Raw genomic sequence first — 24,283 nt, forward strand, 5'->3', positions numbered from 1 at the left:
TTATCCCATGTGCTTGTAGAGCGATCTGTCCCGAGGAATTTGCACTTGATTGGCTGTCATCTTGTGATGAATGTGGTAGACGGCGAGGATGATGACAATGGCCAGTCCCAGGATTATGCCTAAAATAAGAGGCAAGGTTTCTTCCAGCTGTTTCCTCTGATCGGTCAGACATCTGTATTCTGGAATAGAGCAGGAAGGATCGGAAGATAAGACATTTATTTATTATAGGCGCTTATATAATGCTGACAATTCATGCAATGCTTTATATATACAGTATCTCCCAGAAGTGAGTCCACCCCTCCCCCACCTATATATATATATACAGTATCTCCCAGAAGTGAGTCCACCCCTCCCCCACCTATATATATATATACAGTATCTCCCAGAAGTGAGTCCACCCCTCCCCCACCTATATATATATATATATACAGTATCTCCCAGAAGTGAGTCCACCCCTCCCCCACCTATATATATATATACAGTATCTCCCAGAAGTGAGTCCACCCCTCCCCCACCTATATATATATATATACAGTATCTCCCAGAAGTGAGTCCACCCCTCCCCCACCTATATATATATATACAGTATCTCCCAGAAGTGAGTCCACCCCTCCCCCACCTATATATATATATATATATACAGTATCTCCCAGAAGTGAGTCCACCCCTCCCCCACCTATATATATATACAGCATCTCCCAGAAGTGAGTCCACCCCTCCCCCACCTATATATATATATATATATATATATATATATATATATACAGTATCTCCCAGAAGTGAGTCCACCCCTCCCCCACCTATATATATATACAGTATCTCCCAGAAGTGAGTCCACCCCTCCCCCACCTATATATATATATATATATATATATACAGTATCTCCCAGAAGTGAGTCCACCCCTCCCCCACCTATATATATATACAGTATCTCCCAGAAGTGAGTCCACCCCTCCCCCACCTATATATTTATACAGCATCTCCCAGAAGTGAGTCCACCCCTCCCCCACCTATATATATATACAGTATCTCCCAGAAGTGAGTCCATCCCTCCCCCACCTATATATATATATAGTATCTCCCAGAAGTGAGTCCACCCCTCCCCCACCTATATATATATATACAGTATCTCCCAGAAGTGAGTCCACCCCTCCCCCACCTATATATATATATATATATACAGTATCTCCCAGAAGTGAGCCCACCCCTCCCCCACCTATATATATATATATATATACAGTATCTCCCAGAAATGAGTCCACCCCTCCCCCACTTATATGTATATATATATATACAGTATCTCCCAGAAATGAGTCCACCCCTCCCCCACTTATATGTATATATATATATACAGTATCTCCCAGAAGTGAGCCCACCCCTCCCCCACCTATATATATATATATATATACAGTATCTCCCAGAAATGAGTCCACCCCTCCCCCACTTATATGTATATATATATACAGTATCTCCCAGAAGTGAGTCCACCCCTCCCCCACCTATATATATATACAGTATCTCCCAGAAGTGAGTCCACCCCTCCCCCACCTATATATTTATACAGCATCTCCCAGAAGTGAGTCCACCCCTCCCCCACCTATATATATATATACAGTATCTCCCAGAAGTGAGTCCATCCCTCCCCCACCTATATATATATATAGTATCTCCCAGAAGTGAGTCCACCCCTCCCCCACCTATATATATATATAGTATCTCCCAGAAGTGAGTCCACCCCTCCCCCACCTATATATATATATACAGTATCTCCCAGAAGTGAGTCCATCCCTCCCCCACCTATATATATATATAGTATCTCCCAGAAGTGAGTCCACCCCTCCCCCACCTATATATATATATAGTATCTCCCAGAAGTGAGTCCACCCCTCCCCCACCTATATATATATATACAGTATCTCCCAGAAGTGAGTCCACCCCTCCCCCACCTATATATATATATATATATATACAGTATCTCCCAGAAGTGAGCCCACCCCTCCCCCACCTATATATATATATATATATATACAGTATCTCCCAGAAATGAGTCCACCCCTCCCCCACTTATATGTATATATATATACAGTATCTCCCAGAAGTGAGTCCACCCCTCACATTTGTGTCAATATTTGACACTTTGGTACAATGTGCCGTAGTCAGTGTACAGATTGTATAACATGTAAATTGTCTGTCCCCTCAAAATAACTCAACACACCGCCATTAATGTCTAAACTGCTGGCAACAAAAGTGAGTCCACCCCTAAGTGACAAGGTCCAAACTGGGCCCCAAGTGTCAATATTTTGTGTGGCCGCCATTATTTTCCAGCACTGCCTTCACCCTCTTGGGCATGGAGGTCACCAGAGCTTCACAGGTTGCCACTGGAGTCCTCTTCCACTCCTCCATGACGACATCACGGAGCTGGTGGATGTTAGAGACCTTGCGCTCCTCCACCTTCCCTTTGAGGATGCCCCACAGATGCTCAATAGGGTTTAGGTCTGGAGACATGCTTGGCCAGTCCATCACCTTCACCCTCAGCTTCTTTAGCAAGGCAGTGGTGGTCTTGGAGGTGTGTTTGGGGTCGTTTTGTTGGAATACTGCCCTGCGGCCCAGTCTCTGAAGGGAGGGGATCATGCTCTGCTTCAGTATGTCACAGTACATGTTGGCATTCATGGTTCCCTCAATGAACTGTAGCCCCCCAGTGCCGGCAGCACTCATGCAGCCCCAGACCATGACACTCCCACCACCATGCTTGACTGTAGGCAAGACACACTTGTCTTTGTACTCCTCACCTGGTTGCCGCCACACACGCTTGACACCATCTGAACCCAATCAGTTGATGTTGGTGTCATCAGACCACAGGGCATGGTTCCAGTAATCCATGTCCTTAGTCTGCTTGTCTTCAGCAAACTGTTTGCGGCTTTCCTGTGCATCATCTTTAGAAGAGGCTTCCTTCTGGGACGACAGCCATGCAGACAGGGGCGGACTGACAACTCATGGGGCCCCCGGGCAATAGGGGATCATGGGGTCCCAGTGTCCTTGCCCAAACTCAAAAAAGCCTATGAAAAAGGTACCAGGGGCATCTCATGGGGCCCCCTACTGACCCCAGGCCCTCCGGCAGTGCCCGAGTTTCCAAATGGTCAGTCCGCCCCTGCATGCAGACCAATTTGATGCAGTGTGCAGCGTATGGTCTGAGCACTGACAGGCTGACCCCCCCACCCCTTCACCCTCTGCAGCATTGCTGGCAGCACTCATATGTCTATTTCCCAAAGACAACCTCTGGATATAACGCTGAGCACTGAACTCAACTTCTTTGGTCGCCCATGGGGAGGCCTGTTCTGAGCAGAACCTGTCCTGTAACACCGCTGTATGGTCTTGGCCACCGTGCTGCAGCTCAGTTTCAGGGTCTTGGCAATCTTCTTATAGCCTCGGCCATCTTTATGTAGAGCAACAATTCTTTTTTTCAGATCCTCAGAGAGTTCTTTGCCATGAGGTGCCATGTTGAACTTCCAGTGACCAGTATGAGAGAGTGAGAGCGATAACACCAAATGTAACCCCCCCGCTCCCCATTCACACCTGAGACCTTGTAACACTAACCAGTCACATGACACCGGGGAGGGAAAATGGCTAATTGGGCCCAATTTGGACCTTGTCACTTAGGGGGGGACTCACTTTTGTTGCCAGCGGTTTAGACATTAATGGCGGTGTGTTGAGTTATTTTGAGGGGACAGAAAATTTTCATGTTATACAATCTGTACACTGACTACGTCACATTGTAGCAAAGTGTCATTTCTTCAGTGTTGTCACATGAAAAGAGAGAATCAAATTTTGACACAAATGTGAGGGGGGGACTCACTTCTGGGAGATACTACTGTATATTACATACAATGTACACTGCGCAGGGGCGGACTGACCATTTGGAAACTCAAGCACTACCCGAGGGCCCGGGGTCAGTAGGGGCCCCATGAGATGCCCCTGGTACCTTTTTCATAGGCTTTTTTGAGTTTGGGCAAGGACACAGGGACCCAGGGGCGGACTGACAACTCATGGGGCCCCCGGGCAGTAAGGGATCATGGGGCCCCTGTGTCCTTGCCCAAACTCAAAAAAGCCTATGAAAAAGGTACCAGGGGCATCTCATGGGGCCCCCTACTGACCCTGGGCCCTTGGGCAGTGCCCGAGTTTCCAGATGGTCAGTCCACCCCTGCAGGGACCCCATGATCCCCTATTGCCCGGGGGCCCCATGAGTTGTCAGTCCGCCCCTGACACCACGTGACATCTGTGTACAAGATACCGCCCTCATAAAGATACGGGGTGTGATTTACTAAGGGCCGGTTCACACTCCATGCGTTTCAGTTGCTTTTCTTCTGCATCCAAAAAGCGCAGAAAATACATTATATTGTTGTCAATGTCATAGTTCACATCAGTGATTGCAGTTCCAGTGCGATTTGCCTGCAGAAAAAAAAGAACGTGCAGCATTTTTTCTGCACAGAACTTGACTGGAACGCAGCAAACTGCATCACAATTGCACCGGAACTGCATGTCGTGTGAACTCTAAGCAAAAACATATTCAGGATGCATCTAATGTGCATTTTTGTAGTAAGAACTGGCCCTAAGTGAGTCCACCCCTAAGTGACAAGGTCCAAATTGGTCCCAATTAGCCATTTTCCCTCCCCGGTGTCATGTGACTCATTAGTGTTACAGGTCTCAGGGCCAGTTCACACTCCATGCGTTTCAGTTGCTTTTTTTCTGCATCCAAAACGCACAGAAAGTAGGTGATATGCACGTCAATGTCATAGTTCACATCAGCGCTTGCAGTTCCAGTGCGTTCCGGCTGCAGAAAAAAAAGTAGAACATACTGCATTTTTCCTGCACAGAACTGTACTGGAAAAATGCATCAGAAATGCACCAGAACGCACCAAAACACATCAAAAACGCACTGGAACGCACATGTCCCTATTTAAATTGAAGAAAGAGAGGGTGGAAAGAATTGGAATGCATAAACAACACACTGGAACATGTAAAAAACGCATCAAAAACACACCGGAACCTATTAAATAATGCGCATGCGGAAACGCATCCAGAACGTATCTGGACTGCGTTTCTACAGTGTGAAACAGCCCTAAAGGCAAATAGGCTGTTCATACTGCAAGGGCAGCTCTTCTGACTTCCGTCATCCAATCATATGCAAGCTAAAAAAAATTATTTTTTTTCCCTTGCATGCGATTGGGTATTCTTTGCAAAGCCAAATTCAGGAAGCTAAGGTGGTGGTGGGCAGCACAGTGGCTTAGTGGTTAGCACGTCTGCCTTGCAGTAAATGGGTCATGGGTTCAATTCTCAACCATAGCACCTCCTGCATGGAGTTTGCATGTTCTCCCTGTGCCTGCATGGGCTTCCTCCAGGTGGTCCAGCTTCCTCCCCAGGGGTGGACTGACAACCCATGGGGCCCCCTGGGCAATAGGGGATCCCAGGGCCCCTGTGTCCCTGCCCAAACTAAAAAAAGCCTATGAAAAAGGTACCAGGGGCATCTCATGGTGCCAGAGGAACAAGAAGAAAATGCTGGAGCCACCTGGAGTGCGGGTAAGGTAAGTGCTACAGCCATTTTATGTACTTCGAGACTTTGAAGTGGTTGTAACCTCAGACATATAATATGAGCAAAGCATATCCCTCTATAGTGTGTAGTTGACCCAATCCAGAGCACTAGAGGATTGATTTACTAAAGCTGCATGGTGCAAAATCGGGTGCAGCTCTGCAAAGGCACCAATCAGCTCCAAGTTAGAAGCTGATTGACTACCATGCCCAGCTGCACCAGATTTTGCACTCTCCAGTTTTGGTAAATCTCCCCTTAACTGTTATGTCCTAATTTATGTCTGCTGCTTCGCACTTCTATCAGCATGAATCACTTCTGATAAGTTTTCCTGACACCAAGTGAAAAATAGTGACAGGGGAGGGATCTCCATCTGATTGACAGCCTGAACTTTGTGGAGGGGGGTGTGTCCCTTCCCTCCAATCAGCTCTCAGAGCTCTCCTCATTTAGCTCTGTAGTGTGTGATGTCAGCTCCCTGCCCCCTTTTTTTCTGGACTCACAGACTAGCTTTATACATTCAGCACTTTGAACAGCTGTAGAGAAGAGGACTGCAGATAAACTGGTACAACTTATGTAGGGGGATTTGTTTCATCCCTGCATATCACCTGAGGCCAGTCCCTTCACCAGGCACATGTAAGTGTTTACAATCACTTTAAAGTGTTACTAAATCCGGACCCTGCATTCACTATATCCGGTCTCCCCGGACCCCGCATTCACTATATCTGGTCTCCCCAGACCCTGCATTCACTATATCCGGTCTCCCCGGACCCTGCATTCACTATATCCGGTCTCCCCGGACCCCGCATTCACTATATCCGCTCTCCCCGGACCCTGCATTCACTATATCCGGTCTCCCTGGACCCTGCATTCCGATATCCGGTCTCCCGGACCCTGCATTCACTATATCCGCTCTCCCCGGACCCCGCATTCACTATATCCGCTCTCCCCGGACCCCGCATTCACTATATCCGCTCTCCCCGGACCCCGCATTCACTATATCTGTTCTCCCCGGACCCTGCATTCACTATATCCGCTCTCCCCGGACCCCGCATTCACTATATCTGATCTCCCCGGACCCTGCATTCACTATATCCACTCTCCCCGGACCCTGCATTCAGTATATCCGCTCTCCCCGGACCCTGCATTCAGTATATCCGCTCTCCCCGGACCCCGCATTCACTATATCCGCTCTCCCACAGTACACACAACATGGAAATGCAATTACTGTAGTAAATGTTAACTAATTATTGTAAGCTAAATCCCTTTTCTCATGAGCAGTATATAGCAGTCTTGTGACTTCCATCAGTATCCAGCAGAGCACTGGTTATTCTTGTGTGAGGAGTTGTCATTCTCCTCTTACTGTCCTATGAGGCTGCATAACCCCTGACCCTCTCTCTGGACAGCACTGATTTGCCCTGTGCTTATTAGAAGCACCCTGCCAAAGATAAAAAACCTCTAGCGATACACACCAAACTGAGCATGTGCAAAGTGTCTCCTAGAGCTCTGTACTATCAGAAGATGGATTGGGGACAGCAGAAGAAGGGGAGGATCAGAGAAAACAGGATCAAACAGCCTTTTTACATGATGCAGAAGATTAACCCCTTAGGTTCCACAGTGACTATAACAAGCATGCTTTACCACTTATATAGACTGATTTTAATGTTTGGCAATCATTTAACCCTTGCAGTGTGTGTGTGTGGTGGGGCGGGGGGGTGGGGGGGTGCTGCAACATCAGCAAATTATGCTTTTTCACCCTTCTATACATTTCTGTGCTACTGATCTCCTCCAGCCTTTTTGCAGCCACTTCCTGCCTACATTGTCTTGCTTCAGTGTTGGCCATAAATCTTTGTTCAGGACCTGCTCCCTGATTGTGACAAGGGCTGTCCATGCCTGTGCAATGTGTGTGTCGGCACAGTAATCTCAATGGGGGGGCACATGTGGTGGGGTGACACTGCAGAGGCACAACTAGGAGACAATTGCCGCCCAATAACTTGAAGTGCCTACAAGAGGACCTGTATGGCAGGATCACAAAAGTGTTGTTTGAAAGTTCACATTAGAATTTAGCAATTGGGTTTACTTTAAAGCTGAAATCAATAAACTGCCTGACCCCCCCCCCCCCCAAAATAGTATGTTTAGGTGACCAAAATGTTTAAAGTGTTTGTAATCCCTTCCATATACTTAGTGAAGTGACTGCCCTCAGGTGATACACAGAGAGGAAAAAAAAAGTTATAATCCTACACCCACAGTTGATCCAGAAGAAGGCTAAAAACCCAGCAAAGCACGATCCAATTTGCTCCTGCAGTGGAAAAAATTCCTTCCTGACCCCCCGAGAGGCAATCGGATATTCCCTGGATCAACTTTACCTATAAATGTTATATCCAGTTATATTCTGTGTATCCAAGAAAGGATCCAGGACTTTTATGAAGTAGTAGTTGTTGTACTGCAATTAGTAGTAGTAGTTGTAGTGCAATTAGTAGTAGTTGTTGTAGTGCAATTAGTAGTAGTTGTTATAGTGCAATTAGCAGTTGTTGTTGTTGTAGTGCAATTAGTAGTAGTTGTTGTAGTGGAATTAGTAGTAGTTGTTGTAGTGCAATTAGTAGTAGTTGTTGTAGTGCAATTAGTAGTAGTTGTTATAGTGCAATTAGCAGTTGTTGTTGTTGTTGTAGTGCAATTAGTAGTAGTTGTTGTAGTGCAATTAGTAGTTGTTGTTGTAGTGCAATTAGTAGTAGTTGTTGTAGTGCAATTAGTAGTAGTTGTTGTAGTGCAATTAGCAGTTGTTGTTGTAGTGGAATTAGTAGTAGTTGTTGTAGTGCAATTAGTAGTAGTTGTTGTAGTGCAATTAGTAGTAGTTGTTGTAGTGCAATTAGTAGTAGTTGTTGTAGTGGAATTAGTAGTAGTTGTTGTAGTGCAATTAGCAGTTGTTGTTGTAGTGGAATTAGTAGTAGTTGTTGTAGTGCAATTAGTAGTAGTTGTTGTAGTGGAATTAGTAGTAGTTGTTGTAGTGCAATTAGTTTACCTTCGCTGAAGACGAAGTCACTCTTAATGTCAAATGGCTGCATGTGGACCTCAGACAGGTACAAGACCACCGTCTTCTTCTGGTCGCTGGAGACCAGGCTGATCTTCTCTGAAGCCTCACATTCGTAGGACATCCCAACTGGGGTGGCCATTAGAGACAGGTGGTGACTAGTAGCCGTATGCTTTCCAACTGAAACATTGACATAACATTAACATTAGCATGTTAATTTAGCATGTAAGTTCCAAAGAAAATCAACATGGTGAACAGAACATAGTGCCTTACGTTAAACCTCGTCACGACGGCCGCACACAAATGCGCGACCTCCCGACGTCTGGGCCTAGATGCCGAGCGGCCGCACATTTGTGTGCAATTCAGAAAACCATATGTGCTGAGAGCGCGCTCCCAGCACACATGTCCGGTACTCACGGAAAGGTCCCAATCTCCTCTTTCGATTGGGACCTTTCCCGATCATGTGACCGCCATGATGGCAAATCACGGTGATCACATGACCCTAAAACCCCGCCCCGCCTCCCGGCTTCTGAAACACTTAGGCTACGTTCACACTAGCCTTGTGTGCAGGCGGCAGAGAGGCGTTTGGTAAGCGTTTTTACCGCTTCCCAAACGCCTCTGCCAATTCTGCACATTACAGCACATGGTGCTGTTCTAACGGGAGCGTTTGCGTCGCGTCGCGGCAAAACGGACGCCTCTGGACGAGTCAGGAGGCTTTGAAGCCTCCTATTCTCGTCTATGGTGCCGCTCCGCAAACGCCCGGCCGGCGTTTGCGGTGCGGTTGCGACGCGGTTGCGGGGCGTTTGCGGAGCGGTAACACTACTCAAACTGCATTATAGGCGTTTGTGGGGCGTTATTAACACTCGGCAAACGCCTAGCAACCGCCGCTAAACCGCACATGCGGCGTTTGCCGAGCGTTTGCCGAGCGTTAATAACGCTCGGCAAACGCCAGACCAACGCTTGCCAAACGCTATAGGGGCGTTTGGCAAGCGTTGGCAAAACAGCCTAGTGTGAACGAGCCCTTAAAGGGCCGGGAGGCGCCGGCGCCAAGGGGTTAAACAACAAAAAAAGGAGTGGTGGATATTGATATTTGGGGGAAGATGAGATATAGGCTCTATACTATGCACTTTTTTTGCACTTTCATGTATTGTAAGTATATCTACAGATTACAATGTATTCAATGTTGTTATGGATATGAGACTTGTTCCAAACAAACATGCTTAGATTGTAAGCTCCGAGGAGCAGGGCCCAATTTTGACAGGAGCTAATTCACCTACCAGCATGTCTTTGGAGTGTGGGAGGAAACTGGAGTACCCAGAAGAAACCCATGCAGGCACAGGGAGAACATGCAAACTTCAGGCAGGTGGTGCCATGAGTTGGGATTTGAACCGACAACCCAAGGACTGTCAGGTGGAAGTGCTAACCATTTAGCCACTGTATGTTTGTTCTTAGATTGTAAGCTCCAAGGAGCAGGGCCCTCCTAACCAGGGGCGGACTGACAACTCATGGGGATCCCGGGCAATAGGGGATCATGGGGCCCCTGTGTCCTTACCCCCCCCCCCCACACACGCACAACCCTCCCCCCCCAAAAGAAAAAAAAAAACAAAAAAGGGCAGACTCAATAGACCACTCTGCCTTTTTCTGCCATCGCATACTTGGAATAAACTTTCAGCAAAGGTAGTGAGCCAGTCAACAGTGAATATCTCCAAACATGCTTGGGACAAGCATAGATCTATACAGAACCCCCCCAAAAAAACAAAACCCCTAAAAACACCCACACAAAAAAAGGCAGACTCACTCTGTCTTTCTCTGCCGTCACTTTTCTATTTTTCTATGAAAAAAAAACCTCTCTAGCATTACACACCAAACTAAGCATGTGCAGAGTGACTCCACACGATATGTCTTATCAGAAGATAAGAGCGGGCACTGGAAGAAGAGGAGGATCAGAGAAGACAGGATCAAACAGCATTTTTCCACAGTGAGTATAACAAGCACGCTTTACTGCATTACTGCATATATTTACTCTTGAGGATTTAGTAACACTTTAATGCCTGAGCTAAGAGCAGATGGATTCCAGGAAGTAAATGCTACATGAATCATCTTCCTTTACTCTAGAACAGGGGCGGACTGACAACTCATTGGGCCCCCGGGCAATAGGGGATCATGGGGCCACTGTGTCCTTGCCCAAACTCAAAAAAGCCTATGAAAAAGGTACCAGGGGCATCTCAAGGGGCTCCCTACTGACCCCGGGCCCTCGGGAAGTACCCGAATTTCCAAATGGTCAGTCCGCCCCTGCTCCTAACCTTGTTGTATTGAACTGTATTGTTGCTGTATTGTCTCCTGTTATATTGTAAAGCGCTGAGCAAACTGTTGGCGCCATAAATCCTGTATAATAATAATTTATAAATCCTGTATAATAATAATAATAATCTATAAATCCTGTATAATAATAATAATATATAAATCCTGTATAATAATAATAATATATAAATCCTGTATAATAATAATAATATATAAATCCTGTATTATAATAATAATAATAATGATAATAATAATGTTTAATCTTGTAAATGATGTCATCCATAGGCAGAGTTCTTCTCTCTTTTCCCTGAGGAAGGAGTGGAACCACTTCGAAACGCGTCGGAACAATTAGAATAGTATCTCCACAGTTTCTGTACATCAATGATGATCCCGTAATTCATATCCTCTATGGCCAGTCAAACATAGTCACACTGGGTATCCTCATCATGTGAATTCATATTCTGGTTTGGATGATGTACTATGACTCTGTATGATGCATTGTATTGTATGTCTATGCGTCACAACAATTTTTCACAAATCAAAATTTGCCCTTTTTTTTAATACTTATGGTACTATGGGCAGTGGCTAAATGGTTAGCACTTCCGCCTGGCAGTACTCGGGTCGCTGGTTCAAGTTCCAGCCACGGCTCCACCTACCTGGAGTTTGTGTGTTCTCCCTGTGCCTGAGTGGGTTTCCTCCGGGTACTCTGGTTTCCTCCCACACTCCAAAGACATGCTGGTAGGTTCATTGGTTGCTGTCTAAATTGTCCCTAGTATGTGTATGTATGAATGTAAGTTAGGGACCTTAGATTGTACACCCCTTGAGGGTTAGGGATCTTAGATTGTACACCCCTTGAGGGTTAGGGATCTTAGATTGTACGCCCCTTGAGGGTTAGGGACCTTAGATTGTACCCCCTTGAGGGTTAGGGACCTTAGATTGTACCCCCTTGAGGGTTAGGGACCTTAGATTGTACTCCCCTTGAGGGTTAGGGACCTTAGATTGTACGCCCCTTGAGGGTTAGGGACCTTAGATTGTACTCCCCTTGAGGGTTAGGGACCTTAGATTGTACTCCCCTTGAGGGTTAGGGGCCTTAGATTGTACACCCCTTGAGGGTTAGGGACCTTAGATTGTACGCCCTTGAGGGTTAGGGACCTTAGATTGTACTCCCCTTGAGGGTTAGGGGCCTTAGATTGTACGCCCCTTGAGGGTTAGGGGCCTTAGATTGTACGCCCCTTGAGGGTTAGGGACCTTAGATTGTACCCCCTTGAGGGTTAGGGACCTTAGATTGTACACCCCTTGAGGGTTAGGGACCTTAGATTGTACCCCCTTGAGGGTTAGGGACCTTAGATTGTACGCCCTTGAGGGTTAGGGACCTTAGATTGTACGCCCCTTGAGGGTTAGGGACCTTAGATTGTACGCCCCTTGAGGGTTAGGGACCTTAGATTGTACGCCCCTTGAGGGTTAGGGACCTTAGATTGTACCCCCTTGAGGGTTAGGGACCTTAGATTGTACACCCCTTGAGGGTTAGGGACCTTAGATTGTACCCCCTTGAGGGTTAGGGACCTTAGATTGTACGCCCTTGAGGGTTAGGGACCTTAGATTGTACGCCCCTTGAGGGTTAGGGACCTTAGATTGTACGCCCCTTGAGGGTTAGGGACCTTAGATTGTACGCCCCTTGAGGGTTAGGGGCCTTAGATTGTACGCCCCTTGAGGGTTAGGGACCTTAGATTGTACGCCCCTTGAGGGTTAGGGACCTTAGATTGTACGCCCCTTGAGGGTTAGGGGCCTTAGATTGTACGCCCCTTGAGGGTTAGGGACCTTAGATTGTACGCCCCTTGAGGGTTAGGGACCTTAGATTGTACGCCCCTTGAGGGTTAGGGACCTTAGATTGTACACCCCTTGAGGGTTAGGGACCTTAGATTGTACGCCCCTTGAGGGTTAGGGACTGATGTGAATGTACAATATATATGTAAAGCGCTGTGTAAATTGGCGGCGCTATATAAGTACCTGAAATAAATAAATACTGTTTAAGCCTTCAACGTCGTAGGGGGCCCCTCCTTCCTCATCTAATTTTTAATTTGGGGATGGTGGCTTACAATCAGGAGTTTTCCCTCTTTTCCTTGTACAATGTTACAAAAGGGTATTTGGTGTTGCCGTTTATATAATTTTCTCATTCATTTATATAAGAATTTCGATACAAAATGTCTATGGTGTAAATTCATATCACAAAGTGCTTTATTTAGCAGTGGCACGGGTCCCGGAGTGGGCCCCAGATGGGAAAGCCAGGGGCAGAACAAGAAGGACTGCATTGTGCACAGCAGTATTGGGGGAACATCTGTTGGTTACACGTCAGCAGCCAACCGCACAAAATGACTCAGCTACTGACTGCGGCTCTTCGGTTCCTCTCCCGTACTCATCCATTTATTTCTGCTGGTGATAATACTGTAATTGTGGGGTTTTACCGATGACTCTGACCTCTTTCCTTAGTAGAGGCTTCGGAGTAAGCATTTGAGGCTTCATGTACAGTTCATAGCATACAGTAACCAGGACCACTGCGGTATGGTCTTGGGGGGTGGGGGAGGGGATTGGGGGGGGCGCAGGAACCAGTCATTGTGTAGTATTACGGTTTATGCGGACCACGCGCACATGCTGCAGTCTCGCACATACTCACGTCTTGCTCCAGTTTTGAAATTTGTGCGTTCTGAGGGATCATAAAAAAACTGAACTTTGCTCATTTTCCAGCTCCTTCCAGTGGACCTTGCGAAGTCCTGACCATCCTAAGAATAAAATGGATATTTCCATAAAATGGGATAAAATGGGTATGAAAGCATTGATTAAACTGAAGCATTGATTAAACTGAAGCATTGATTAACTATTGATTGAAATTAAAGCATTGGTTGAACCATTGAAATGCAAGAATTGGTTGAAGTATTAATTGAAATGAAAGCATTGGATGCGCTATTGATTAAAATGCAAGAATTGGCAGAACTATTGATTTTAATAAAATCTTTGGTTGAACCATCAATTAAAATGCAATAATTGGCTGAAGTATTGATTGAAATGAAAACATTGGTTGAACTATTAATTAAAATGGGAGCATTTGCTGAACTTTTGATTTTAATGAAAGCTTTGGTTGAACCATCGATTAAAATTAAATAATAAGCTGAAGTATTGATTGAAATGAAGACATTGGTTGAACTATTAATTAAAATGCAAGCATTGGTTGAACCATCGATTAAAATGCAAGAATTGTCTGAACTATTGATTTTAATGAAAGCTTTGGTTGAACCATCGATTAAAATGCAAGAATTGACTGAAGTATTGATTGAAATGAAGACATTGGTTGAACTATTAATTAAAATGTGAACATTGGCTGAACTATTGATTGAAATGAAAGCATTGGATGCATTATTGATTAAAATGCAAGAATTGGCTGAACTATTGATTTTAATGAAAGCTTTGGTTGAACCATTAATTAAAATGAAATAATAGGCTGAAGTATTGATTGAAATGAAAACATTGGTTGAACTATTGATTGAAATGCAAGAATTGGCTAAAGTATTGATTGAAATGAAGATATTGGTTGAAGTATTAATTAAAATGCAAGCATTGGTTGAACTATTGATTTAAATTAAAGCTTTGGTTGAACCATCAATTAAAATGCAAGAATTGGCTGAAGTATTGATTGAAATGAAGATATTGGTTGAACTACTAATTAAAACGCAAGCATTGGCTGAACTATTGATTGAAATGAAAGCATTGGATGCACTATTGATTAAAATGTAAGAATTGGCTGAAGTATTGATCTAAATGAAAGCTTTGGTTGAACCATCGATTAAAACGCAAGCACTGGCTGAAGTATTGATCCAAATGAAAGCATTGGCTGAACTACTGATTTTTATGAAAGCTTTGGTCGGACCTTTCATTGAAATGCAATCATTGGCTGCCCTAGAGATTTAATTGCAATGTTTACCTGATAATACCACCCTGCATTCTTGGAATGCGACATATGTGAATAGTTTATTATAGATCATTGTGTAAAACTAGGAATGACATGTCTCTATATGTATGTAGAGCCCAGCATAGTAGCGAAAGATTGCACTTTGATGATAAAGCCTTGACATAGGCTGTTGTCATAATGAATCATGCATTGCAGTACATCTGTGTCATTAGTAGTTCACAGCATTCGATAATGGAACCTTGCGCAGCTGCAGCGTTAGTTACCTTGACAAAGAACAACTTCAGCGTGTAAGATTTGTCTAACCATGACAAATGCAGTTCAGACTCATTATTCCAGCATTTCCCTTTAATCTCAGTATCTCTGGGCAACTGGATGGTAGCTTCCTCCAGATCCCACTGTAACAGAGAAGAAACCATGCTGCTGAAAAACATAATTTACTTACAGTCACTGCATAGACTAATATCAGACTATTCATTAACTGAAGTTATTTGCAACCATCTAGCATACTGAACAAAACAAAGAATGATCCAATAACTCTTAGCAACCAATCAGCCAACAGCTTTCATCATTCTGATTCCAATGAACTGGTGAAATAGGAATTCTAATTGGTTAGTTTGTTGCACCCTGCACATTTTCCTGCTGAGCAGGGCTGGATGCATTGAAGAGAAATCATATTTTCATGAATTTAGACTTACCAAAAAAAGCGTTTCAGTGTTTTTTTTATTTCTCATAAATGTGTCCGGAATTTTAACCATTAAAACTGTTTTGCATACAGACATTATTTTTGTATAATACTTACATCCACTTCATTACTGGAAGGAACTTCATAGGGAACAGCTATCTTAGCTGAGAATTCAGCCATGAGACAAGTGGTCCCATTTTCTCTTATGGCAAAAATGTTTTTCTCAGGATTAGCGGACAGACCTGAAAGATTCTCCACTTCTTGTTCTGCCAAATTCGGATCAATAGTGTCTGTCAAATAGAGAAAGTCGATCATTGACCGTTCACATTGCCCATAAGGTACCACCAACCACAAAAGTTGCCCTAAAACCCATAGCTGGATGCCCCTCTACCCTGGTATATGGTCATGTTGCCCTGTGTTGATCATGAACCTTACACCTTTATTCCTTCACCTAAAGAATAATAATAATAATTGTTTTACTTACATACAAGAAGAACCAGTACTTGCAGTCCTAGGACGGATGCTCTCCTTGTGAGGTCCATGCTTGTTCAGACTTCGCAATGTCCCAAGAAATATTGAAAGCCAAAAATATGTCTCAAGGCTTGTCTCCTATAGATCACTCATCTAGTCTTGGACACAGTTGTAATGATGAATCTGATTCAGCTCTGATCTGTCAGATTCACATATTGGAAGAGAGGCTCAAGGGGTAGCTATCCAAGGTGCTAAAATGGTCAATGTTGCTCTTCGGGATGTCCTAACTGTGGTCCAAGGTGCTGAAATGCCTTAGGTGGGTGAGTTGTACGGAGTGTCTATAGACCTCCAATCTCCAAGGTGCTGAAAAGGATGGGTTGTATGGAGTGCCTTTTGAACCCTGCTGTCCAAGGTGCTGCAATGCCTTATGAGGATGGGTTCTGTGGAGTGCCTATAGAACTCTTCTGTCCAAGGTGCTGCAATGCCTTTAGAAGATGGGTTGTGTGGAGTGCCTATAGAACTGCTGTCCAATGTGCTGCAATGCCTTTAGAAGATGGGTTGTGTGGAAGTCCTATAGAACTCTTCTGTCCAAGGTGCTGCAATGCCTTTAGAAGATGGGTTGTATGGAGTGCCTATAGAACTCTGCTGTCCAAGGTGCTGCAATGCCTTTAGAAGATGGGTTGTGTGGAGTGCCTATAGAACTGCTGTCCAAGGTGCTGCAATGCCTTTAGAAGATGGGTTGTGTGGAAGTCCTATAGAACTCTTCTGTCCAAGGTGCTGCAATGCCTTTAGAAGATGGGTTGTATGGAGTGCCTATAGAACCCTGCAGTCCAAGGTGCTGAAATGCCTCATGTGGATGGGTTGTGTGGAGTGCCTATAGAACCCTGCTGTCCAAGGTGCTGAAATGCCTTATGTTGATGGGTTGTATGGAGTGCCTATAGAACTCTGCTGTCCAAGGTGCTGCAATGCCTTTAGAAGATGGGTTGTGTGGAGTGCCTATAGAACCCTGCTGTCCAAGGTGCTGAAATGCCTCATGTGGACGGAGTGCCTCTAAAGCTCCGCTGTCCAAGGTGCTGAAATGCCCTATGTGGCTCTATTGTATGGAGTGCTGCAACCTTCAGCTGTCCAAAGTGCTACAATGCCTTGTGTGGGTCTGTTGCACTTAGTGCATGGAGTACTCCACCGTCCAAGGCTCTGAAATGCCTTTGTGCCTCTGTTGTACAGAATGCCTATGAAGCTCTGCTGTCCAATGTGCTGAAATGCCTCATGTGGCTCAGTTGCATGAAGTGCTGTAACTCTTTGTTGTCCAAAGTGTCCAAATGTCTTTATGTGATTCTGTTGCACTTAGTGTCGGAAAACTCCTCTGTCCGAGGTCCTGAAATGCCTTCTGTGGGTCGGTTTGCATGGAGTGCCTATGAAGCTCAGCTGTCCCAATGTGCTGAAATGCCTTCTCTGTGTTGGTTGTAGTAATTGCCGGAGCAGTTCGCTGTCCAAGGTGCTGAATCACATTGCAGAGCTCCACTGTGCTGCACTGTAGGAAGGAGCTCTGCTATCCACTGTGCTGCACTGTAGGAAGGAGCTCTGCTATCCACTGTGCTGCACTGTAGGAAGGACCTCTGCTATCCACTGTGCTGCTATCCACTGTGCTGTACTGTAGGAAGGACCTCTGCTATCCACTGTGCTGTACTGTAGGAAGGACCTCTGCTATCCACTGTGCTGTACTGTAGGAAGGACCTCTGCTATCCACTGTGCTGCTATCCACTGTGCTGTACTGTAGGAAGGACCTCTGCTATCCACTGTGCTGTACTGTAGGAAGGACCTCTGCTATCCACTGTGCTGTACTGCAGGAAAAAAAACTCTGAAAACCACTGTACTGTAGTGTAGGAAGGACCTCTGCTCTCCACTGTGCTGTAGCATAGGAAGGAACTCTGCTACCCACTGTGCTGTAGCATAGGAAGGACCTCTGCTATCCACTGTGCTGTAGCATAGGAAGGAATTCTGATATCCACTGTGCTGTAGCATAGGAAGGAATTATTCTATCCACTGTGCTGTAGCATAGGAATGAACTCTGCTATCCACTGTGCTGTAGCATAGGAAGGAACACTGCTATCCACTGTGCTGTAGCATAGGAAAGAATTCCGCTATCCACTGTACTGTAGCATATCAAGGAACTCTGCTATCCACTGTGCTGTAGCATATCAAGGAACTCTGCTATCCACTGTGCTGTAGCATAGGAAGGAACTCTGCTATCCACTGTGCTGTAGCATAGGAAGGAATTCCGCTATCCACTGTGCTGTAGCATAGGAAGGAACACTGCTACCCACTGTGCTGTAGCATAGGAAGGAACACTGCTATCCACTGTGCTGTAGCATAGGAAATAATTCCGCTATCCACTGTACTGTAGCATATCAAGGAACTCTGCTATCCACTGTGCTGTAGCATAGGAAGGAACTCTGCTATCCACTGTGCTGTAGCATAGGAAGGAATTCCGCTATCCACTGTGCTGTAGCATAGGAAGGAACACTGCTACCCACTGTGCTGTAGCATAGGAAGGAACACTGCTATCCACTGTGCTGTAGCATAGGAAATATTTCCGCTATCCACTGTACTGTAGCATATCAAGGAACTCTGCTATCCACTGTGCTGTAGCATAGGAAGGAACTCTGCTATCCACTGTGCTGTAGTGTAGGAAGGAACTCTGCCATCCAGGATGATGCACCTCTTTCTGCAACTCTGCTACCCCAGGCACTGACACAGAAAGCAGCCCAGGCTCCTCTCTCCTCTGTATCCAGGGAACATAAAGGAAACAAGTGTCACCAATGACTCTCACACAATCTATAAAGTCTCAAGCTTTGCAGAGGACTGCCATTGTTCCAGCTTAGCAATCACTCATTCAAAAGGTAGTAAATGACTTTTTTTTCAAAGCTCCAGTGACTAGGCTCATAAAAAAAGCCTGTAATGTAAGATCATCTGGAATAAATGGATTAGGAGAGTGTAAACCCCCTGGGGGGGGGGGGGGGGTTTCTGAAATCAGATGGTTGTGGTGGGTCTTGTATGATTCATACACATACTTTTCCAGCCCAGGAATATGCAGCGCAGCGATTAGGAATTTACATTAGTAAATGATTGCAGTACCTACCTCATATTGCTGAAACACGGTCTGCGTCTCTGACAAAGGGGGAGGCGGAGGAGCGGAAAGTTGCACGATGAACGCCCCCATGAAAGGGTGGTAAATCTACACAGGCGGTGTGCTCATCCCCCCCCCCCTCCTATATTCTTCATAAAGGATTGTCTGTGGAGTCTATAGCCTGCAACTTCTCCTGCGGCTGAGAATCAATGTCACTCTACAGCTATCATTCCAATACCTCGCTGAAGCCACATGATTGGACAGTCAGCAAAACTATATATTTGTGAGAAGTGCAGAGTATGTGTCAAGTCATTCTTCTTAGTCACAATCAATGCATCATCTACCGTGTGAGTCACACCATGCCTGCATCAGCCACCCTGGTCCTCATACATTGTGATCTATTACATACAGCATCACCAAAGTACATGCATGTACACACAACACTACAGCATGGGCGCATGTTATTACATATGACTACAGGATGGGTGCTTTTTATTACATATGACTACAACATGGACACCTTTTATTACATATGACTGCAGCGTGGGCACCTTTTATTACATATGACTACAACATGGGTGCTTTTTATTACATATGACTACAACATGGGCGCATTTTATTACATATGACTACAACATGGATGCTTTTTATTGCATATGACTACAACATGGACACCTTTTATTACATATGACTGCAGCGTGGGCACCTTTTATTACATATGACTACAACATGGACACCTTTTATTACATATGACTGCAGCGTGGGCACCTTTTATTACATATGACTACAACATGGGTGCTTTTTATTACATATGACTACAGCATGGACACCTTTTATTACATATGACTACAACATGGACACCTTTTATTACATATGACTGCAGCGTGGGCACCTTTTATTACATATGACTACAACATGGGTGCTTTTTATTACATATGACTACAACATGGGCGCATTTTATTACATATGACTACAATATGGGTGCTTTTTATTGCATATGACTACAACATGGACACCTTTTATTACATATGACTGCAGCGTGGGCACCTTTTATTACATATGACTACAACATGGACACCTTTTATTACATATGACTACAGCATGGACACCTTTTTATTACATATGACTACAACATGTGCACCTTTTATTACATATGACTACAATGTGGGCACCTCTTTTATTACATATGACTACAATGTGGGCACCTCTTTTATTACATATGACTACAGCATGTGCACCTTTTTTTATTACATATGACTACAGTATGGACAGTCTTTTATTACATATGATTAAAGCCTGTGTACCTTTTTATTACATATGACTACAGCATGGGCACCCTTTTTTTCAGGGTTTGCATGGAATTTGAGCCAAAAAGGTTTCCATGGTAGGTTGGTCATTTGCACTGACCTTGACTGTCCTCCTCTCACCAGTTGTCTGTACTTACTCCTCACTTTATGTTCTGTATCATGCTGGGAATATCGCAGCTTCCTCCAAACGAAGGTCCACTCCACACTATCAGAATGCAGATATTTTTTCTGCAGTAGTTTTTTCTTTCCATCTCTACCATTTTATTTTTTATATTAAAATGCGTTTTATAGCTGAAGTATTTGATATCTCTCTTACTACAGGCAAGGTTCTTGCTAAAAATTATATATATATATATATATATATATATATATATGTGTGTGTGTGTGTGTGTGTGTGTGTGTCTATATGTATGTGTTTGTGTGTATATATATATATATGTGTGTGTGTGTGTGTGTGTGTGTGTGTGTCTATATGTATGTGTTTGTGTGTATATATATATATATGTGTGTGTGTGTGTGTCTATATGTATGTGTTTGTGTGTGTATATATATATATATGTGTGTGTGTGTGTATGTATGTGTTTGTGTGTGTATATATATATATATGTGTGTGTGTATATATATATATATGTGTGTGTGTGTGTGTCTATATGTATGTGTTTGTGTGTGTATATATATATATATGTGTGTGTGTGTATATGTATGTGTTTGTGTGTGTATATATATATATATATATGTGTGTGTATGTATATATTTTATATATATATATATATATATATTTTTTATATATATATATTATTTATATATATATGTGTATATATAAATATATATACATACATACATATAAATAATATTTATATGTATATATATTTTATATAATTCTTACAGCAACTGTACATGCTGCATTTACTATCAAACCTTTAGGGGTTAATTATAACTGGCATTTGATTGGTTGTTTTGCTTAGAGCAAGCAGCATTTTTCTATTAGATAGTTTCATACATGGCATATATATGTCATTAAATGTATATGTGCAGAAACCATTTGAAGATCTCTGTTTGAATGACCCAGCCTGCCCTTGTGCTATTTCCCAGCTTTACAACATCCTCCTTTCTGGGGCATTTCCTCCAGAGGGCCGGGACAAGGGGTGGGCAGGAGGGGCAGCTGCCCTGGGCGCAATGGTTTACTGTAGAGATGGGGGCGCCTTCCTTCTATTACAAGGCAGGAGTAGAGATTTTGACAAGCCAGCGATTGCTGGCCAGAGGATCCCCTAAGCCTGCATGTCATGAATGGGGGGTGGCGTAGTTTGGACGCTGAATGACCTTGTCCCGGCACTGGTCTCCAGCGTCCATTTTACACCCTAGGACTGGAAGAAGGAACTGGGCCATGGCATTCTGGTCACTGATGATCATGATGATGATTCTAGCATCTCCTCTCATACTCAAGAAAGGAACTACAAACTCCTCACACGCTGGTACGGCAGTGCCTATATCTGACAGGCACTGGCACTGTGAAGCCCCAATTATGACTCTTCCTCATATACATTGGGCATGCCCCCCCATAAGATCATTTTTCTTCATGCTCTGCTATCTCCTTACTGGTCGTGCCTGCCCGGAAGCCCCCCCCCCCCCCCCCCGAGGTTGCCCTTTGATCTATCATTCTGGGGTCTATTGAAAAGGTACAGAAGGGCTTGTTACGCTTCCTCCTGTCTGCAGCTCATCCATTGATACCCAAGCATTGAAAATCAGCGTCTCTTCCTAGGATCAGGGAGTGGGTGGCGGAGCTGAATGCCATCATGCGAAGAGTCGACTGCAAGCCTTCATGAGACTCACCAAGCGCATGACCTTGTGATATACCTGCATTGATATTTCGTCCTCCCCTAAGAGCTACGACCCTTTTTGTCATCTTTGCTGTGGCCTCACATTATACAACACCATAGTTTGCCAGATGGGTGCTTGCTTCTTCTTTTCTTTTTTTTTTATCTCTATCTATTTTTTCCTGTTTCAGGGATTCTTGGTTGTTCTTTTGTCCCTTCCCTTGCAGTATGTTTTCACCATTTATTATGTAGCTTTACATCCTCACTGTAGCTGATATTTAGCGTGGAGTTCACACAGCCAGCCTAGATCCGGAGAAGTTTGAACTCGCTGTGACACCAATACTGGGATGTGGCTATTACCATATCTATCACTATTTATTTATTTCAGGTACTTATATAGCGCACAGCACTTTACATACAGTATATATCGGGGCAGACTGACCATTTGGAAACTCGGGCACTGCCCGAGGGCCCGGGGGTCAGTAAGGGGCCCCATGAGATGCCCCTGGTACCTTTTTCATAGGCTATTTTGAGTTTGGGCAAGGACACAGGGGCCCCATGATCCCCTATTGCCCGGTGGCCCCATGAGTTGTCAGTCCACCCCTGGTATATATTGTACATTCACATCAGTCCCTAACCCTCAAGGGGCATACAATCTAAGGTCCCTAACTCACATTCATACATACACATACAAGGGCCAATTTAGACAGGAGCTAATTACCCTACCAGCATGTCTTTGGAGTGTGGGAGGAAACCGGAGAACCCGGAGGAAACCCACACAGGCACAGGGAGAACATTCAAACTCCAGGCAGGTGGTGTCATAATTGGGATTTGAACCGACAACCATAGTACTGTCAGGCAGAAGTGCTAACAATTGAGCCACTGTATGTTTGTTCTTAGACTGTAAGCTCCCAGGATCAGGGCCCTCCTATCCTTCTTGTATTGAACTGTATTGTTGCTGTATTGTCTCCCGTTATATTGTAAAGTGCTGAGCAAACTGTTGGCGCCATAAATCCTGTATAATAATAATAATATATAAATCCTGTATAATAATAATAATAATAATATATAAATCCTGTATAATAATAATATATAAATCCTGTATAATAATACTAATATATAAATCCTGTATAATAATAATAATAATAATATATAAATCCTGTATAATAATAATAATATATAAATCCTGAATAATAATAATAATATATAAATCCTGTATAATAATAATAATATATAAATCCTGAATAATAATAATATATAAATCCTGTATAATAATAATAATAATATATAAATCCTGTATAATAATAATAATATATAAATCCTGAATAATAATAATAATAATAATATATAAATCCTGTATAATAATAATAATATATAAATCATGTATAATAATAATAATATATAAATCCTGTATAATAATATATAAATCCTGTATAATAATAATAATATATAAATCCTGAATAATAATAATAATAATAATATATAAATCCTGTATAATAATAATAATATATAAATCCTGTATAATAATATATAAATCCTGAATAATAATAATAATATATAAATCTTGTATAATAATAATATATAAATCCTGTATAATAATAATATTATATAAATCCTGTGTAATAATAATAATAATAATAATAATAAATAAATCCTGTATAATAATAATAATAATATATAAATCCTGTATAATAATAATAATAATAATAATAATAAAAAATAAATCCTGTATAATAATAATAATATATAAATCCTGTATAATAATAATAGTAATAATAATGTTTAGGTATTCAATCTGTGACTGATATCTGAGACCATGTAATCACACTGGGGTTGATTTACTAAATGCAAATAAATTGTGCACTTTGCAAGTGCAGTTGCTCCAGAGCTTAGTCAATGAGTAAAAGCGCTGCTGACTTCCTTCATCCAATCACTTGCAAGCAAAATTATTTTTTTTAAATTTTCCTTGCATGTGATTGGCTATTCTTTTTGAAGCTTCATCTCATTTACTAAG

General features: G+C 43.3%; 1 protein-coding gene and 1 long non-coding RNA gene across 3 annotated transcripts in view; one reads left to right on the plus strand and one right to left on the minus strand.

Moving 5' to 3' along the window:
• LOC149432788 (lysosome-associated membrane glycoprotein 5-like) lies at positions 1 to 16,092 on the minus strand. Of its 2 annotated transcripts, XM_089664939.1 has the most exons (6): positions 16,035 to 16,092; positions 15,668 to 15,840; positions 15,132 to 15,263; positions 13,579 to 13,684; positions 8,598 to 8,786; positions 1 to 179 (listed from the first exon to the last, which is right to left on the minus strand). In XM_089664939.1, the coding sequence occupies exons 1-6, from the start codon at positions 16,090 to 16,092 to the stop codon at positions 1 to 3; spliced, it is 837 nt and encodes a 278-aa protein (XP_089521065.1). The 2 variants fall into 2 exon arrangements, with proteins under 2 accessions (XP_089521065.1, XP_089521066.1); XM_089664940.1 differs by lacking the exon at positions 15,132 to 15,263.
• Positions 13,553 to 24,283, plus strand: part of LOC149432789 (uncharacterized) — a 20,995-nt gene continuing 10,264 nt past the window's right edge. The window contains exon 1 of the long non-coding RNA XR_016308968.1: positions 13,553 to 13,726. This is a non-coding gene — a long non-coding RNA (uncharacterized LOC149432789). The remainder of the gene's footprint in view (positions 13,727 to 24,283) is intronic.

This window comes from Staurois parvus, unplaced genomic scaffold (assembly GCF_062004578.1).
Source record: "Staurois parvus isolate SC_StPar_1 unplaced genomic scaffold, SC_StPar_1.0 ptg002110l, whole genome shotgun sequence".
NCBI lineage: Eukaryota > Metazoa > Chordata > Amphibia > Anura > Ranidae > Staurois > Staurois parvus.

Excerpts from the sequence above, each read along its gene's own strand:
- LOC149432788 (XM_089664939.1), bottom strand. The coding sequence starts at position 16,092 with ATGGACCTCACAAGGAGAGCATCCGTCCTAGGACTGCAAGTACTGGTT. Across the intron at positions 13,685-15,131 it reads TGAAGTTGTTCTTTGTCAAG|GATGGTCAGGACTTCGCAAG; the intron begins GTAACTAACGCT and ends TTTTATTCTTAG. Across the intron at positions 8,787-13,578 it reads TTTCAAAACTGGAGCAAGAC|TTGGAAAGCATACGGCTACT; the intron begins GTGAGTATGTGC and ends TCAATGTTTCAG.